General features: G+C 36.7%; 1 protein-coding gene across 4 annotated transcripts in view; it reads left to right on the top strand.

Annotated features, from left to right (window-relative positions):
* Nucleotides 1–2,632: 2,632 nt before the first annotated feature.
* The window catches only part of LOC146466539 (type II inositol 1,4,5-trisphosphate 5-phosphatase-like), a 38,435-nt gene continuing 22,016 nt past the window's right edge, over nt 2,633–19,051 (top strand). The window contains exons 1-13 of one of the 4 annotated variants that reach the window (XR_014867994.1): nt 2,633–2,718; nt 6,536–6,642; nt 7,447–7,464; nt 8,385–8,495; nt 8,780–8,875; nt 10,097–10,156; nt 11,177–11,438; nt 13,554–13,655; nt 14,461–14,575; nt 15,272–15,388; nt 16,177–16,284; nt 17,130–17,200; nt 18,644–18,865. Coding sequence is in view for 3 of the 4 variants with exons in the window: in XM_085127286.1 (XP_084983412.1) it covers nt 2,708–2,718; nt 6,536–6,642; nt 7,447–7,464; nt 8,385–8,495; nt 8,780–8,875; nt 10,097–10,156; nt 11,177–11,438; nt 13,554–13,655; nt 14,461–14,575; nt 15,272–15,388; nt 16,177–16,284; nt 17,130–17,200; nt 18,644–18,865 (1,400 nt within the window). In the remaining variant the exon portion in view is untranslated. The remainder of the gene's footprint in view (nt 2,719–6,535; nt 6,643–7,446; nt 7,465–8,384; nt 8,496–8,779; nt 8,876–10,096; nt 10,157–11,176; nt 11,439–13,553; nt 13,656–14,460; nt 14,576–15,271; nt 15,389–16,176; nt 16,285–17,129; nt 17,201–18,643; nt 18,866–19,051) is intronic. The other 3 variants (XM_085127285.1, XM_085127284.1, XM_085127286.1) reach the window with 3 other exon arrangements.

Below are 19,051 nucleotides of genomic sequence, written 5' to 3'. Positions count from 1 at the left end.
AAAGGGGAATGATGATCAGTAACTCTTGTCAGTACGAAAAGGGGGATATTTTCTAAAAAAAGCTTGTATCCAGGCGTAACTTTCTCAAACTCCCGAAAAGATTTGGGACCGAAAAACTATTTTATATGTACAAAACTCATCACAAAAAGTCAATTTTGTGATAATTTTGTAAGCAATTTTTTTAGGTATTCAGGGAAAGAGAGAAACATACTGAGTTATTTTGTACGAAAAGTAACCCGTTAAATCTGTCCAAATCTGTAGAGAAGGGATGAGAAAAATACCTTTCGGGGCCGAACGGCTCTTCGAGAGCTTTGAGCAACGCACGCCAGGATAGGCTCTTTTCTACCCGAAGAAGGGCTAACCCACGAAACGTCAGCTTTTATACTCTCTCTTTACGGTGGCCAATTTACTCTATCAACTCAGAAAAAAAACATATAGTTAACAATTATTCCACGAGCGCGCGTTGGATATGAGATGAAAGATAGCCAACGAGGCGCGTAGCGCCGAGTTGGCTATAATCATCTCATATCCAACAAGCGCAAGTGGAATAATTGTTTTATTAAAAACAATCAAGAAATATTGCTAGATCTAACTGATTTCGCTGTGAGAGAAGAACCAGCAGACAATTTAATGGCCGTCATTTCTTGGCCATGGTATAATTGCTCATATACCATGGCCGCTCAGCCAATCAAATCCCTTGAATTGCATTATACAATGATCCAGTTTTTAATAATCACTAATAGTCGCTTAGATTCGTCTTTGGGGACTCCGAATGCCGCAAAGGGTTCTGGTCCTCCTGAATTAAGACTCAGTCTCCTTGCCGTCAACCAGGCAAAACAAACATGGCGGATGGGAAGGAGTATTGACGGTGAACCACCCGAGAACGAGAAGAGCTGATTTCAAGCCAGCGCTGAAACAGTTCACTATGGATCTTGTTACGAGAGTGCAGAAGGAGCTTGAATACGAGGAGAAGTGCCTAAAAATATCCTTTATATCAATAGTTAGCTGAATTTTGCAATTGAAATATTTAGAAATGACATTATGAGTGGCCAGAAAGTTAACCTTCAGCAACTTAAAATTTCTGGATAACTCATAGTTTCGGGAATATAGCAAGTAAAAAAGTAGTCTTTAAAATGTGCACTTTGATCGTAAGAAAATTAACATTCTCGTGATCGAAGCGAGAAATAGTTTTTAAACTTATTTTAATATACAGGGGTTTTTTAATCTCTTATCTTTCCCGGTATCTTTTCGGGATCTTTTGGCGCCTTTTAACAGCAATTACCACATGATGAAATGCAAAAGCTGAAATTTGCAATTCCATTCTTCAAAAATACAAATATTCTGGCTCTTTCTCGATATACCAACAACATTTGCATAGCATTCTATGAATATTCCATATGACGTCTTAACATAAAAGCACAAATTAACGTAATGGATAAACAGAAAGATGTAAGATTATATATTGCTGTATTTCACTTCGTTGAAACTCTCCATGTTCCTTTGGTTTATTTAACTGACAGCTAATTGATCTAGTAAACGAAGCAACTGGGTGTGAATTTAATATCAAGCTTTTAAGAGAATGAAGTTTTCTTCTCATACTTGCGTTAATTTGCTTTGATCATTTGTTTTTCTGTCCAGCATTGTCGTTTGTGTCATGTGCTGTAAATTAGTCTGTTGTTGTATTGTCTAATAATACTGACCAGTGAAAGTGTAAATTATTTACACTTTCACTGGTCAGAATAAGACATAATTAAATATGCTACTAAGTGTTGGATGGGGTTTTCACATTCATAATTAATGATTTCACTGTAGTTCCTTTAAACAAGTGGGCATTATATTAGAAATTATGCCATTAAACTTGTAAACATGATAGTTCAGTTCACATCTGCATGCTGACATAAAAGCTCATTTTTTTCCTTGTCTATGCCTTGGATAAATGGTCAGAATTACAATTTAACAGCTGTGAGTTAGCCATGTTGAACTTGTCTGGTTAATTTCTGAGTAAAATCGTAACCACAGAATTTACTTGCCTTTGCAGATAGGAATCATTAACATTTATAAACATTTTCAGAAGCCATAACAGAAGTTTCAAATTGTATGCTGTTGATCACAAGCAAAAGAACTGTGATTGGATGTGATTAGATTAAAGTATAGCAACTCTTTTGCTAATGACCAAATAATTAGGCTAAGGGCATTTTCAAAGTTTGCGCAGATCTTTACATGAAACTCTGATCTGACCATCCATCTCTTGAGTTATTAGCTGACACAGCATATTTACTGGCAGAATTGCTTTTAAAGTTGTAAGATTGATTCAGGATAATAAGTTTTTTCTTGCTTGACAAATATCTATATTTGTGGCTTTTCAAATTAAAAAATCTATAAATAAAATCAGACATTTACTTGTCCATTGATGCTGTGATGTTATTCGTAACTCAGAGCTCTTTTCCTCCATAACATGTTGATCAAAATAATACAGAAAGCCCATCATTATAAATATTGTAATATTTTATTGTTATACTTTTAAAAACTTAATTAATGTTAAAAATAAACTTACAGCTGTAATTTGAGCTTGAGTTGTTTGTACGTTAAATGATATATGATTTCCTTCAGTTTGTGTTTTTTTCTTAACCGCATACACTGTACTACAGGGGTGCTGTTAAAGGACAACAACAAAATAGACTGCTTACTTACTCTCATCTCAAAAAACATGGATACTGGGTAACTATGACTGATAAATACGCATGAATAGGCTTAACTGCAGAATGCCCAGTCACTTCAAAGCTATACCTCTAAAAGAGTGGCTACCTGGCTATGTGGCTACAGGCCACTTCAGTAATTTGAAATTTGCCTTAATACTTTGTAACTTGGTGCAGCAAGCAACACAGAGAATGTATTTATACCTTGTTCTTTTAGTGTGAAAGCTGGGTAGGCCATACCCCCATAGCCGCATAGCCCCAAAGCCCCATAGCCATGTAGCCATTAAACAAACAAGTGAGTGCATCCTCATGTATCCAGGTGTTTTTATGGGTACAGCTTTGACGTGGCTGGGTATTCTGCAGTTACTCTGCCTAATGTCCTCAACTAGAGACAGAACAGCATTTGATTTCAGCTGTTAGAAATGATTTAAAAGCTGCAATGTGAAGTCATTGTATCTGTTTTTTCCAAGGGCCTTTATGGCTATAGGGAGGCAAGCTGACTCAGTAAAGAACTATAAACTTGAAATGTCACTGCTAACCTGACCTGAAAAATGGGATTGGGGTCTGTGTTTGAGAGCTGTCAAATTATGTACACTGTATGTCTTGTTTAATCAGTTCCCACCTTATGGCAAATAATTCAAAGCAAAACACTGACAGAAGAAAAGACAAAACTTGAAGCTGTTTTTGAAGACATACATGTTAGCTTTTTTACTTTGGGTGTAGTTGTAAAAGTAAACTTAAGCAGCTTAAAGTGACCATGAAATTTGTTTGGATGTGATTATGCTTTTTTTTGCATTGTTATAGCACAAACCTTATGTTCATATATTTTAAATTAATGTCGCAGTTCCTATTACATAAAGTTAACTAGAGATCTCAACAGACAAATAATAACAACGTGATGTTTGGCGTAAAGGGGGAACACCGCTCCGCGATCGGCGTGACAGACGACTCCCATAGTGTGACCATAAAGCCTTACTTATCTCCCCAGCGCTATTAACTGTATTAATGACCAGCGCTGGATCGGACAAGTTGTAGGCAGGTCCAAAACTAAAGCAATCTAATAGCCTAACTCTCCACGGCACTACGAACTGAAACCTCCGGCCAGCATAGTGCAAAGAGTATTGGCATTTTTTAAAACCAGCTCAAGCCTAATATTCCGCAGCGCTATGAGCCGACTCCGCCGGCATGCACTGGATAAAAGCATATAACGAGCTTCAAGGTCATAGAGCTAAAAATAGCCTAAAAACACAAAGCTTGGGGAAGTCGCTGCGAGACTTAACTGAACGCGATCCTTAGAGGTGAACCCAAATTTATTGGAAAAAACAACAATCAAACCTTCAAAGGGAAGGAAGGGTGGGAATTACAAAATAGAGACACTAAAGGTAGACCTTACAGTAGGTAATACAGCAAGCGAGTGATACTCGGACTTTTACTAGACCTTTTATAGTTAGACATATGTCTAGGACTAAGCCAATGGTAAGTAAAGTACTATCGAATACAAGAGATTCACGTAGCGCTGAACGAGACATGAATAGAGGTATTTATACCTTTAGCCATACAAAACGAAGGATATAAATGTAACAGCAGGGTTGTAGCTAAGAAATTTGTCTGCCGGTAAGCTGAGAAATTGAACCGGCTAAAGAAGGCGCGAAGTGCCTTCTGTCGTCGGCATAGCCGACGGAGGGTTAGGTATGGGAGGGGGTCGCCCCCTCCCATAAGGGGGGTATGGGGGGCCCTCAACAGGAAATTTTTGAAAATTTTAATTCAATTTGGTGCACTCTGGTGAAATCTAGAGGCTCTTTTATGCAAAAAGAAACAACCATTAAAGAGAAGGTCAGCTGTGGTGCCACAGTTTGAAACGTGTGGTACAGAGATTCACCCTGAATTTATTCAAAATTTTCTCCCTCGCTTTGACGTTTCCATATTTCCTTCGTGTGGTTTTCGTTGTTTGCCGTTCCTTGAACTCTCTACCAGGTCTGTTCACTGTGCCCCCAAGGAGAATGACAGACCTTCTGAGCAGACAGTGTTTTGTTTTACTACAGTTCGTCAATCTATGCTGTTTTCTTTATTCTGTTTTTGGTGAGCTCACTAGAAGAATAGTTCGTTTTTTAAACACGGTAAAATCCATCAGGAGTATAAAAATTTGAAATAACCTAACTCTCCTAAACAAAATTCAAAACCTAACTAAAACCCGTTTTTCATGAATGCCGTGTATACTCTAACATTAAAAGTGAAAATATGTAACATTAAAGTAATTGAGAACGAAAGCTACATCGCTTCCCACTCATTCCGAAAAGATAAGTGCTTTTAAGTTTGCACTAGTTTATCAGAAAATCGATTCTTATAAACGGTTAGAACTGCAAACAAAAGAGCTGTCCACTCGGTCGTTCAGCTGTTTATCCAGTTTCGCGGGTTCGTTCACTCGGTTTCTCGTCCGTTCGTTTTCGCTGGCGAGCACTCGGCGGACCGTTTACGTTTCTGGTTTGTTCAGTTGTTCCTCCGTTTGCCCAGTTCTTCTTGCTATTCATAAGCATAAACATGTTCTAAGGAATAAAATTTAACCGATTAAAAGCTGTATTAAAACATTACGAAGAAGTTCCTTCATGTTTTTTTTCTCTGTCATGCTACAGAGAAAGACTTCTTCTTTCTCCGATCTGACACAAATACCTGGTAACAAACTTTCGCAATGCCTTGAATGCAGGGGCTACCAAGCTTCGTGTTGACAAGATGGAGGACGCAGAAAACGGAATGAGGACACGGTAAACAAGTCCTCAAAACAAGACTTTATTTCAATTACTTTATGGCATCGATACTCAAGGTAGTCAGGAGTTTATTCAACCTTTTCGCTTAAAATATATTATTCTAAATCGAACAATTGCTTGTGGGTAACTAAAGAACTGTTCATTGCCCTTTTGACCGAGCGTTTGCCACACAAAATTCAGCCGGCGATGACCTCTTTCCCAGCCGGCAAATTTCGCCGGCAGCCGGCGCTTAGCGACAACCCTGTAACAGATGGTATTGCAACATGCTAGAAGAATAGGTATTGTACAAGGAGAGTAAAAGTACATCCATGACCAATTTGCATTACGTAATGCTAACTGTTGACACAGTAACAACTGAGCTCAAGAGCCTCGCGCTCTATTAACTGCGTTTTACAATTATGTTGTAAAACTTTAAATAATAATGTTTATACTGGCTAGTACAAGTTTTATGGCATGATAGAAACCAGCAGTGGTGTTTACTAAGCCTTTGCTTTTGACCATTATAGATGCTTTAAATATAATGCAGTGTAATGCATTCAAAACAGATATAAAATGTTTCAGCTTTTATAAGAAATTTCTTTTACCTTTGCCCATCACCTTCCCCCAGCTGTTTGAGCTGCAATAGATCTTAAGGATGGTGCCTACTAATATCGAAGTATTTTTGTACAGTTTATGACTATGCAGGAAGAGCTACATGTATTGGAATCCAAAAAGAAAATTGGGGGTAACCATGCATTTTTTAGAGATAATTAAGCAACAATTATAGTATTTCTAAAAAGCAGTAAAGTACAAAGCAATGCATGGCTTTTTATTCCAAATTAAAGCTTGTCACATTATCTCTGAAAAATGCAGGGTTATCCCAATTTTCTTTTTGGATACCAAAAGCACTTGCTAAGTTCTGCTTTCTCCGTATAGTTTTAAACCGCACAAAAAAAATCTGTATTAGTGGACTGTATGCACCACCCATTGGAAACCCAAGTATCTCCAGATGTGCAGAACGTAGGTACAGTAACAATAGTAGGCATGGCTTTAAATGTGTTGACTTACAGCTATTATACTGTTCTTTTGCCTTGACAGACTAATCATCTTTCAGTGGCAAAGTGAATCATCTTTTCAAGACATCCGTCCTCTTGTACTTTATGTTCTTGCCATCCGTGGACCATTTTCTTACGCAACTGTTGCTGGTAATTAAAAATAACTTAATTCTGACCTTTAAATTAAATTGAGTCAAATTATTTAGTACCTATCACTCAGCAGTTTCTAAGTAAATGTGTTTAAAAAAAGTAATAAACTAGTATTGCTGTTCGAAAAATTTAACTTGTTTGTTGGTGAAATTATTTTATGCATGGTTACACATGTCATGTGATTCTAGTGTGATTAGATTTTGTAATAACTCAGACAAGTTTGTTCAATCTGTACATGCATATGCCAATTTTCAGATTTATTTTAAAAATGTCTATCGTTGACCCAGGATTAAGGGAATATTTGTATGCTTGTTTATTTTAGTCCTCTTCATTTTGGTTATCATTTTCATAGAATTAAATGTAATCAATCTATTGCCTTTTAGTCAAAACATCTGAACTTCAACTCAGCACCAGTAAATGTCAAATATCACATTGTCAACTCCGATGTATTCGAAGATGCATCATTTAGTACATATGAAGTTAAAATTGAGTCAGTTTGGTGCTTACACCCAGTGGTGACCAGTTTTCAATTCTCCTAAGTTCAATATTTCTAAAAAAGGAAAAGGCGAAATACAGTATAATTTAATGTGTTCTTACCATTTAATCAAATTCTCCCAACTAATGCCAGAAGACTTAAATACTAAAGAAAAGTAAGAAGACATGGTATATGTATTTTGAGACACCTACTTGACTGTTTACAATTATATCTATTCGGCATTTGTTTCTTAAAACATGTCTAATGCTGTTACAAACTGAAAGATTTAATGAGTTCTTTCTCTTATATTTTCTATTTGCATGAACCAGGTGGTGAAGATATCAAAGGTAAAAAGATTTAACTTTTTATGTCAAACTAAACAATGATCCTTAATTTGGTCATATATATAGGTGGGAAGCTAAATTTTTGTACTTTCAATTGGAATCCCAGTTTATCCTAAGACGAAAGTTTAGTTTTTGATGAGCTCACTGGTTTTACTTTCTCTCTTTTCCTCTATCAGGTAGCCCTTGGATATGCAGCAAACTTGTGTCCCCTCCTTGGTTTTAAAATTTTAAGTTTTGGCTTCTTGGGGTTAAAATGTTGTGTATGAAGGAATAATGAACAAACAGCTGTTGAAATCAAACACCAACAAAATAAAAAAAATGTACAGCTCAGCTGTAATTCATAAATTGGAAAATTAAATAAAAAGTTTTGTATTTATTTTAAAATATTGAAATTAAATACACAATAGAGGTGCTGGAGATCGTGTCCATCGGTTGAACTGTCATATTTAATAATTACCATCACTTGTAAACACTTGATTACAGCGGAGTCAACTTCAAGGCACTGCAGTAGTTTTTTCTCCATTTCTCATCTTTCAACAAATAATATTTTACCTCTTGTAATTAAATTAAAAACCTGTAGGTAAATAATTCTACACTAACCCACCTAGATTAGCAAAATTAATGCTATTTGTGAGTACAGTGTTATTGTTAACAGTAAACTGTATTTAAGTTTTACAAAGATTGACAAACTTGAAACTTGAAATAAAGAGTTTTGATGAGAGTCTGAAGCTGGTTGAAGGAAGGAGATCTGCCACTGCAAAGGGAGTATCATGGCTTCAGCTATGCTACATATTTATGAGGTGACTGGGGTATATTTATATTTAGAAATGTATACAACTTGTCCCAGATACTTCTCAGTGAAATAAACTAACTGTTTATCAATGATAAAGATTTCCTAATTAATTGTGTGGCCATGGTTTCAGGTGTAATTAGGTTTCAAATCTTGACTGATGATCAGACAAAGCTCATGTTTGAGGTGAAAAAAGATGACCAAGGGAAGGGTTTCTTACTGGAGTTGAACAAGGCCATTGGAGGTAGACTATCTATGTCTTACAGTTAAATTATTCTTGACTAATAGTCAGAATAATTTTTGATTAAAAAATGTTGTGTATCCTTTTATTTGTGTTTTGTCGTCTTTGTTGGACCTCATAATATTATTGGAAAACCATCTCTGTGGCAAGTGTCCACCAATTGTCCAATGATTTGCATTGGTGAATCTTGCAAATGAGTAAAATAAAATAAATTAATTATCTGTTTTCATTGACATTTGGTCCCATATGGTCTTCAGACACTAATTTTTGCTGCAATTTACTTTAAGTTTATAGACAGAAAGCTCATCTGGTTGGCATGCCTGAATTTAAATGGCTGGAGAGATATCAGCACATGATTGGAAGAAAAAGCTTTATAAGTACAGGTATTGAATTTTTATTGAAAAGCTACATGATAGTAACCTTAAGTTCACCAGCAGGTACAAGTTTACATTGCTTGTTCTAGGCTGCTGAGCTCAAACTGTCAGAATCTCATTCAAGTCTTTATCAAATATGATAAATATCTTACTAACCTCGTTTTCTCGGTTCGTACTGTATGATACGGATCCTCATTTGTTTCTTGTTGATTTATGGCCTGAAATCAATGCGAAAAACTCAGTCTGTAACTTACAGTACGGACTTCGAACTGGGTTAGTAAGAGGTATGTACATTCTTTTGCTGATATTTGTATAAAATTTGCATTCATGGCAGAAAATGTTATTATCACTGATATGTTTATTATCAAGTTTAATTTTAGTCCATGCATGCACATCACATTTATCACAATAGGCATGCTAATAGTTGATCTTTCTACTATATTTACTAAAACTTAATAAACTGTATATTAAATTTGTTTGCTGGTTATATTTATAAAGATATCTAAGTTCTTTGTCTTTAAGTAACATTGGCAACTGAAAACAAGCATCATACTTATCACAGAGTGGCTGCAGCTTTTTTAATCACCAACCATATACACTTGATTGCAAAAACGTTGACACCTAAAAGCATAAAACCATGAACAGTGAGACCCAATGGCTTTATAAGTATAAGTGTACTAAATACATTTACATAATATTCTATTCTCGTGCGATGGTTGATGACCAAAATTAGTTGCGCGTGGTGAATGATGGAAACTGTCGAAGCAAGTTGGTCAACAAGGGCCAATTTGAGTGATATACAATTCGCTATTTGCCTAAGTTTAAAACAGGCAATGAACTTATTTAAAAAAAAGCAATATTTGGTAGAAAATTAATATTGGGAAGAATTAAGTCAGCACTATATTTTTTATTGCAAAGATTGAGAATGGTAAATTATTGGTTATGGAAATGAGGTTATTGTTTAAACACTACCCACAAATCCATTGAGTCGCATCGTTCACGGTTTATGCTTTTTAGGTGTCAACGTTTTTGCAATCAAGTGTATAGGAAGAGGGAGAACTCTGGTCTAGACCCAAGAATAATCACAGTGACTGCAGTGACTACATGCGGAAATTTGTTTCGTAGCATTTCTATGGAAAAAATTCAAAGTAAACTCTTCTACATGTATGGTACTTTTCTTGCATGTGAAAATAATGAATATTCAATCGATATTTATCTTTTCTAAAACAGATGGATGGCCTTGGAATCATCTTGAACAAGCAGGCTCCAGTGGCTGTGAAGTGGTAACAGGTACAAAAAGCAAGCTATTCCTTTTGTTATCAGCCAAATAGGTTTTGTAGAGCAAAGGGTCATTTAGGTAACATGAAATTTGTGAAACTTATTTCTATTCTTCTTTCCACATGGTTGCACGGCAACATTTTGCTTAACAACGAGGTTACACGTTGTTGCACCACTAAACTTATGCGCAAAGAAGGGAGGTTTGCAGGACGTCCCATCAAGTGAACTGGAATCAGTGGTAGAATTTATTATACTTAAAGTACTTCCAGAAGAGTTATCACACCCAAAACGATGAATTATCTTAAGTTCATAAAGAATACTTTTGTTAAGGTTACTGTATACCTTCAGAATTGTCTCGCATCCAAGCAATGTAGCGCATCGGGTTTAAACTGTAGGTACCTGAACCCCATATCAAATTAAAGCTTATAGAGCTGGCTATCAAACTATACCAAGAATTTTGAAATAGAATGAATAACCAAATTTTTAGCCCTATTTTCTCAAATCAATTTTTTCACTTGAAGGGGACACTTTAAAGAGCTAAAACTCAAAGGGAATTTGTTCGTTTGCCCTCAAATTTGGACAGTAGCTAGTTTAACATGTAAACAACAAAAATGTGTCTGCAAATTTTTTCTTTCGAAATATTTTTTCTCCATAAGCGATTTTTGTAGGATAACTCCACATTTTTTTTTTATCCTATTCAAAAATGTTCTGTAATTTTCACTGCGACTGAATATGGCAAAATGCAGACACGTTATTTTTAGCGCTTTGGGTCTGGAAACTGAGGAGCAAATTAAATTTATTTAGTGAAAAACAAAATTCGCTTTGACTTGTAGCTTTCAAAAGGTGATTCCGACGCTCCCATTTAGAGGTTGTGAAAAATTCGACAATTATTTATATAGCACCTATCCAGTCCTGCCCTAGGCGCTTCACAAAAGTGAAGAGTCTAAATAAAGAATATGATGATGACAATGACTGATGATTCATCCACGTTGTGCTGTCAATAACCTTATCACCCAATTTTTGTCTTTCAAGAAGCTTCAGATACCAAACTTGACGATATTGATGCAGGCTTAGATGTCTTTGGAATGCCAGGTTTCTCACCATCACCCACGATACACCCATCAGTGTCAGTGGGAAGTCTAACGGCAATGGATGAAAGAGTTAGGAGTGCCACAAACTCACCAGCTCTACCAAGGAGGTCTGTTCTGCCAACAAGCATTGGTGCGAGGGATGGTTTCATTAAACTCCATATGGCTGCGAGGGAAAGTGAATACACCAATACTAAAAACCTCAAGTAAGTGAATTTGTTTTTCACTTTTGTTCAACATGGTTCAATTCAATATTCAATTCGTTTATTTTTTGCCATTAACTAAAAAATACAACATTAACAACTTGTCGCTAAACATAGTAGTTATAAATACACACAACACAATCTTTGGCAGTAAATGGGACTAAAGACATTGGGTGCTCCCTAGCATAAATGGAGGGTGGCAGCAACACACCCTGCAAATGGAGGCAATAAGGGTGGCAGCGACACATTCTAGTGATAATGAGTAACGCAACAAGGGTGGCAGCGACACACCCTAGCAATAACAAGTAAGGCAACAAGGGTGGCAGCAACACACCCTAGCAATGATAAGTAACGTAACAAGGGTGGCAGCGACACACCCTGCAAAGTATGGATGAGCCAGCGAGTGAGGTGCGTCCCCACCCGGGTGTAAGTGAAAGCTAAGGTGGGGCGAGAGCCCCACCCAGCCTGCAACATGCAAGGGAAGTGGCAGGTGTGCACCCAAGCCAGTAGTCCAGCTTTATTGAAATAGGGGGCAAAGGGAGTGGTGGGACAAAATACAGCACTAAGGCGAAGTAAACTTGATAAAACTTATTGTGCAACGTGTACTCGCAAGGCAAACAATGAGGCACGCAATTCGGACCTAATGGATATAAGCATACCTTGGTATCGATTACATTTACTAACAATGTCCAGTTGTAATGAAGTACTGTTCAAAGACACAAAGGTCAGTTTATGTTCTGCTATGCAGAACAAGGCAGCTATATAATAAGTAATGTCACGCAAGGTCCCTGTTTGTGCGAGATAAGTGTAATAGATGTTTAGTGGCGTTGAAGTCGCTGATATACACTAAGGACAAGGTTGTGTTAAGCTCCCATTAGTTAACTATATTTTACAGGTAAAATAACCATTAACAACTTGTCGCTAAACATAGTAGTTATAAATACACACAACACAATCTTTGGCAGTAAATGGGACTAAAGACATTGGGTGCTCCCTAGCATAAATGGAGGGTGGCAGCAACACACCCTGCAAATGGAGGCAATAAGGGTGGCAGCGACACATTCTAGTGATAATGAGTAACGCAACAAGGGTGGCAGCGACACACCCTAGCAATAACAAGTAAGGCAACAAGGGTGGCAGCAACACACCCTGGCAATGATAAGTAACGTAACAAGGGTGGCAGCGACACACCCTGCAAAGTATGGATGAGCCAGCGAGTGAGGTGCGTCCCCACCCGGGTGTAAGTGAAAGCTAAGGTGGGGCGAGAGCCCCACCCAGCCTGCAACATGCAAGGGAAGTGGCAGGTGTGCACCCAAAATAATATCCCAAATACTATAAACACATTATAGACGACACACAATATTCTTACTATTACAATGTTCATACTTAACTATTTTCAATATTAAATGAGTTAAAGGCTAGGAAGCCTATATAGAAGCCGGGGGCTTATTAACTATAGGCTTCCTAGAACTATAGGATAAACCATAGAAGTTAAGGGTACTGATTGAAAATTCCAATTAATTTTTTTTAAAAGAAGAAAAAAAAAGAAAGAAAAAAAAGAAAAGGTAAAGAAAAGGTGTGTAGCTCAACAAAGAGTCAATTTAACTTAGAAAGAAGGAATTTTTTAAGTCTTTTGCCAAACAAACTGATACTTTCACTGTTTTGGTTGCCATTAATCAGAAGTCTAATGGCAATGGATGAAACAGATAGGAGTGCCACAAACTCACCAGCTTTACCTAGAAGGTCTGTTCTACCAACAAGCTTTGGTGCAAAGGATGGTTTCATGGTTTGCATTGTGGGGGATGGGGGCAGGGAGGGAGGGAGGGTGTTCTTAGGACTCATCAACTTTGCCACTAAAATCCAAACCCATTTTCAGCCTGTCCTGTACACTGGTTTTCAGACTTTTAGCCCAAAATGGTAGAAAACTATAATATTACCAGCTGTCTTCAGGCCAAAAGTTTTCAAACTAAAATAGCTCAAAAACCATACCCCTTGAGGCAGCACATAACTTTTTACTTGAAATGATGAGAAACTTGTTGTTCCAGATTGAGTGTCAGCCACTTTAAACAGATGTCAGTGAGACATGGTGATTTGTTCTTATTTGTGTAATCATTGCAGAGTGTTTGTTGGAACATGGAATGTTAACGGACAGTCACCTGCTGAGGATGTTGCTCCGTGGCTTGCTGTTGATCAAAATGCTCCAGATGTGTTTTGTTTGGGGTAAGACATCACTCTGTTCATTTATGTACTTTACTGCATTATTTTGTTAAGGGAAGTGGTCAAAACTACTATACTCGAACAGGACCCACCAAACTACAAAATAGACATGGTTTTCTCTGCCTGCACCCCGTTCCTCAACCTCAAAAGATGGTGTCTTTATTGCATAGCCACCCCTCTATCCAGCAGTAAAAAATGACAGTGAGATTCAAACCTCACTTTTCTTGTTTATATAGCCATGTTGACTCTTGCTAGCTGAATATTTCTGTGTCAACTCAAATTTTAAAGCCAATAAAATTTTGTTGGTAGTGTTCATGAGCCAGGTGGTGTCTTCAATAATCCCCCTACTCCAGACAAGGTGGGTCCTCTTCAAACAATCTTGGTATGACCAGTTCCCTAATAGGTTATTGTCAGGGTTTGATGTACAGAGTCAGAGATTCTTGAAAAAGTTGCAACTGGAAATCTGCAAACAAGTTTTCCAGACCAGAAAAAGTATCGTAATGGAAAATTAAAATAAAGTCTGGAAAAATGAAGTATTCCATGGCATCTAGGGGCCAGCTGATAACAGTGGCGGTCCTTAGATAAAACAGGCACCCTCCTGTCATTATGTTGTGTGAGGCAGTTGATTAAAATGTAGAGTTTATTTGTCAGGTCTGTCACAACACTTTGATAACTGTGTTACATTATTTTACTTCCAGTTACATGTAGTGTAGCTAAAAGTTTATTATTTATTGAAGATTGTTAAATAATACATATTTTCCACAATCTGTTCTTGCCTCAATAGCTGTTTTTATCAATCTTTTACCAGATTTCAAGAGCTTGATCTCACTGCTGATTCATTTTTGAAAAAGGACCTTCCAAGGGAAGAAGAATGGCTGAAAGTAACAGAAAAAGGACTACACCCAAAGGGGCAATACACAAAGGTAATGGCAGCTTTATGAAGCAATGTGTCCCCTATATACATGTACACATCTTGCAATTATTTTATGCCAATGCTTTGATTACTTCAACTGAAGTTAATTTCTGCATCTGAAAATCTGCCTTAATAGACTCTTCGCCAAAATGGCAGCAACAGATTTGAATGAGTTAAAATTGAACTGAATGAAAACCTGGAACCAGCACTGGAAAGAGCACCTTTACTTTAGTAACCTTGCAAAGTTTCAGCATAGTACGTGTTATATCAGTTTAGGAAATGGAAGATGAAATTTCACAAATTTACAGACGTTTGTATGACTGGGGGTATACATCATACACCCAGTCATACAAACGTCCGTAAATTTTTCATTTTTCAACTTACATTTTCTCAGCTGATATTACACCTGATATGCTGAAACTTTGCAGGGTTACTAAAGTGAAAGTGTTTTTTCTAGTGCTGGTATACGTTTTTAATTTTAACTTATTTGAATTTCCGGCTGCCATTTTGGAGAAGGGTCTATTGCATCATAATACAAAATTTTTTCATAAGAAATTTCTCATTAGAAATTAATTTGAGTGTAGACCATTACAAACTATTGTCTTATGATTATCACATTTTTATGGCCAATCATTTGTTGTATTAAACTGGGTACATTCCACCTTTAAAATTAACTTTCATGGAAGCATTAAATTTTGTTTTGTAGGTGAAATCCATCCGTCTAGTTGGTATTTTATTGATGGTTTTTGTTAAAAACAAGCTATTGTCGCATATCACTGAAGTTGATGCTGAGTCTGTGGCAACTGGTATCATGGGCCTTATGGTAAGAAAATTATAGCTGGACTTAATTTATAAATTATTTATTCAAGAAATGGTCACACTTTGAGATTTTACAGTATCTGTGGACAGGCTCCATAGTGAGCCAACTTTTGTATTCTAGTTTTACTTTGGAATTACAGTCAATCCACGTTTTGCATGACCAGTATTTTTGAAATTTGAACAGAGTTTTGAAATTTACATGTCAGTTTTGAACATTGCCAAAAATGAGATTTCAGAGTTCTCGTAGAAATTTTCCTAGATTATTGACGGTGTAAAGTTTTGAATTTTTCTTTACATTACAGCATTAAGTATTTCAAGAATAACAATTGTTTCCCAAGTATTTTGAATCTTTTTTTTGCTGTTAATGCGTCTTTTTCGGAAAGATTTCCAGAGAAATGTTCAACATTCCATTCACATGTCGCACATTACAAAGAGAAATTTGAACATTCATTTCACTCTCGGAAATACTGGTCACGCGTGATGTGAATTGACTGTAAAACAATGGAGCAAGCTAGGGTAAGAACCAACAACAAACTCACAGTACATGGTTATGCACCTGGGCTGATAGCTTTTACAGAGAGGCATCTTGAAGTAAAGTTTTATTGTACAGCCAAGCTAGCTCAAACTACCAACCCTCCAATCTGCTGATTGAAGTCTGATCTACTACATGTACCAACACGTTGCAACACTACGGTGCCTCCATACATGTACATGGCTTGTAAATCACCCTTTTATTGTGCTAGTCAGCTGGCTGAAGTGTCAAATTTATTGGTCTCATTGTGTTTTGCACAGGGTAACAAGGGTGGCGTGGCCATCAGATTGAAGATCCATAACACAACTATATGCTTTATCAACTCACACCTTGCAGCTCATACAGAGGAGTTTGAGAGAAGGAATCAGGTAATCATTCTTTACTACTTCATGTAGCTACCGGGAGCACCACTTGTACAGCCATGTACAAGAATACAACACAACTGATTGAACTGTGCCAGGGGTTTTATTGTCCCCAAAAACAGTTAGTGCAAATCGTGCCAGAAAGTTTCTTACTTACTTTCTTAGTTACTTAGTTTTTGAAAGTTAAGGTATGAGTTGCAGTGTATGTGTCATTTCGTGCCCACTTGAGAAAGTTTTTGTAAGTTTTGCTTAGTAGTAGTAGTTGTTTTTTGTTTTACCACGGTCTGACATCTTTTGTTTCAGCTGACTAGCCAACTGTGTCAGATAAAACAGACTTGTGTCAAATGTCAATTCTGTCTCCAAGTGCATTGACAAGAAACAAGCCGTCGAAACGTTGACAATAAGATATGAATTCTAACAAACTTAAAAAGGTGGTGATAATGAAGCACCATGCAAACTGATGTTAGGGAAGTGGTCAAAACTATTATACTGGAACAGGACCCACAGAACCACAAAACAGATGGTGATCTCTGCCTGCATCCCTTTTCCTCAACCTCAAATGATGGTGGCTTTATTGCATAGCCACCCCTCTGTCCAGCAGCAAAAAATGACAATAACATTCAAACCTCACTTTTCTCGTTAATCTAGCAATGCGGCCTCTTGCTAGCCGAATATTTCTGTGTTAACTGAAATTCTAAAACCAATAACATTTTGTCGGTAATGTTCATGAGATAGGTGGTGTCTTCAAAAACCCTCACCCCAGACAAGGTGGGTCCTCTTTGAACAAACTTGTTATGACCAGTTCCCTTAACTGATGATGTTGTCACTGTTTGTTTTTTCTTCATCCACAGGACTACAGAGATATCCTCACTAAGCTTGAGTTTGATGGCCCTCATGGATCACCTTACATCATTGATCATGAGTAAGTCAGTAGAGTGTATATGTTCTTCCTGGTCTGCTGAGTGAAATTAGGCTACCTGCAACACAGATGTCACTCATGAACTTGACACAGAGGATCTAACTGAATGTTGGTGTTCCTTTGGCCTATCAAAAGAAAGTTTTTTGGAAATACTCGGGTTAAATTGTAGAAACAAGCAATCATCATTTTTAGTTGATTTTTTTTTGTTGCTGCCATAGTTTTTACACTGTCAGATAAAATTATTGGTTGTCTTGTATGCAAATCCAGACAAACAGTCAAAATTGACTACACACTAGCTTACAAGCCCCAACAAGATGATCTGAAATCTAGAAATGACAGCTTGACAAGCCCAATCTTATCATATACCTTCTGAATTCACTGTACACTTACTGACAAGTGAAGATTTCTTGGTCAGCTGAGAGAAATCAATTTGGTACTATTGGCTCAACTTATGATGTAAAACATTTTGTGCCAGCTACTTTAGAAATGATCTTGGGAAATTTTTCGTGTTTATCTTCCTCCCATATATCATCATCATCATCATTTATTTGCCTTAATTTTTAACTTAACTTTTGTTATATATTTTCATTTGCTATTAATCTTAAATAATTTACTGCCTTGATAATCATTGTATGTAAATAGTTGTTTTATTGTCTACCAATGTATTAGTTTTTCATTGTATGTCCGATACTGGCATTATCAGTTGTAAATTTATTATTTTTTTGTTTTGTTTTGAGGGAACCTAACATTACAAGCCTTGTGGTTTCCTTTTAGGCTTCTTCACCACTTTCTTTCTTTTATGTAAACATGTATTGTTTTTTTTATTTGATGGTATATTTCAAGCCTGGTGAATGAATGAGAATGATATATTATTCTAGTAAGGTCTTAGGTTCAACTCCTGATAGAAGCACTCGGATTTCTTTTTTCCAAGTTTGTATATGTCACTTTCTAGAATAATTTTTTTACAATAACTGTCCAAATTCCCGCGCGCTGATTGGCTCGTAGCTATTGTCTATAAGAGTACAGACAATAAAAATGACGTCAGATGTAACGCGCGCGCTTTCTCAACGAAAAAAATAGCCAATTCCGCTCGTAATTTTTCCATGTTATTGTAAAAAACAAATCGACGGCAGTTTTCTATGGTCTATACTCTTACAGACCATAAAATGACGCCATAAAATGTCCAAAACTTGGCAGTGAAACCACTCGCCTGCGGCTCGTGGTTCCACTTGAGTTTTGAACATTTTTGACGTCATTTTATGGTCTATAAGAGTATAGACCATAGAAAACTGCCGTCGATTTGTTAAATACAACATTCTCTTTTTTTTTTTTTTTTTTTTTTTTTTGTTGTTTTGGTTCTTTACTTTATTTTATGGTAAAATAAATAAAATTACTCAAAAAAATACTCAACATCCGTACCCACTGGAGCTGTCCCTGTCTCTTCAGCATTGTGATCTGGCTAGGAGACCTGAATTACAGAATACATGACATGGACACTGACCTGGTGAGAAGATTGGCTGACAAAGGACAGTATGAGATTCTACTGGCAAATGACCAACTTGTCCAACAGAAAAATGAGAAGAAATGTTTTAAAGGATTTGAAGAAGGTGTCATCAATTTTAAACCTACATATAAATATGATCCAGGAACAGACAATTGGGACACAAGGTGGGTTGTTGCATGGACAAAGAATTAGTCAGGTTTTTAAACAACAATGCACTTTTTGAAAATGGACATGTAACCAGGTGGATTTAAGAGAGCAAATAAAACGTTACTCTGGTTAAAAATATAATATAAAATTAAATGTTATAAATCCCAACGTTTTGGCTAAAACTTCTTCCTTCATCAGGGAAA

Source organism: Pavona decussata, unplaced genomic scaffold (genome assembly GCF_977016875.1).
Source record: "Pavona decussata unplaced genomic scaffold, jaPavDecu1.1 SCAFFOLD_143, whole genome shotgun sequence".
Classification (NCBI taxonomy): Eukaryota; Metazoa; Cnidaria; class Anthozoa; order Scleractinia; family Agariciidae; genus Pavona; species Pavona decussata.
Note: the sequence above shows the minus strand (reverse complement) of the source record. Positions and strands in the feature narration are given on the sequence as shown.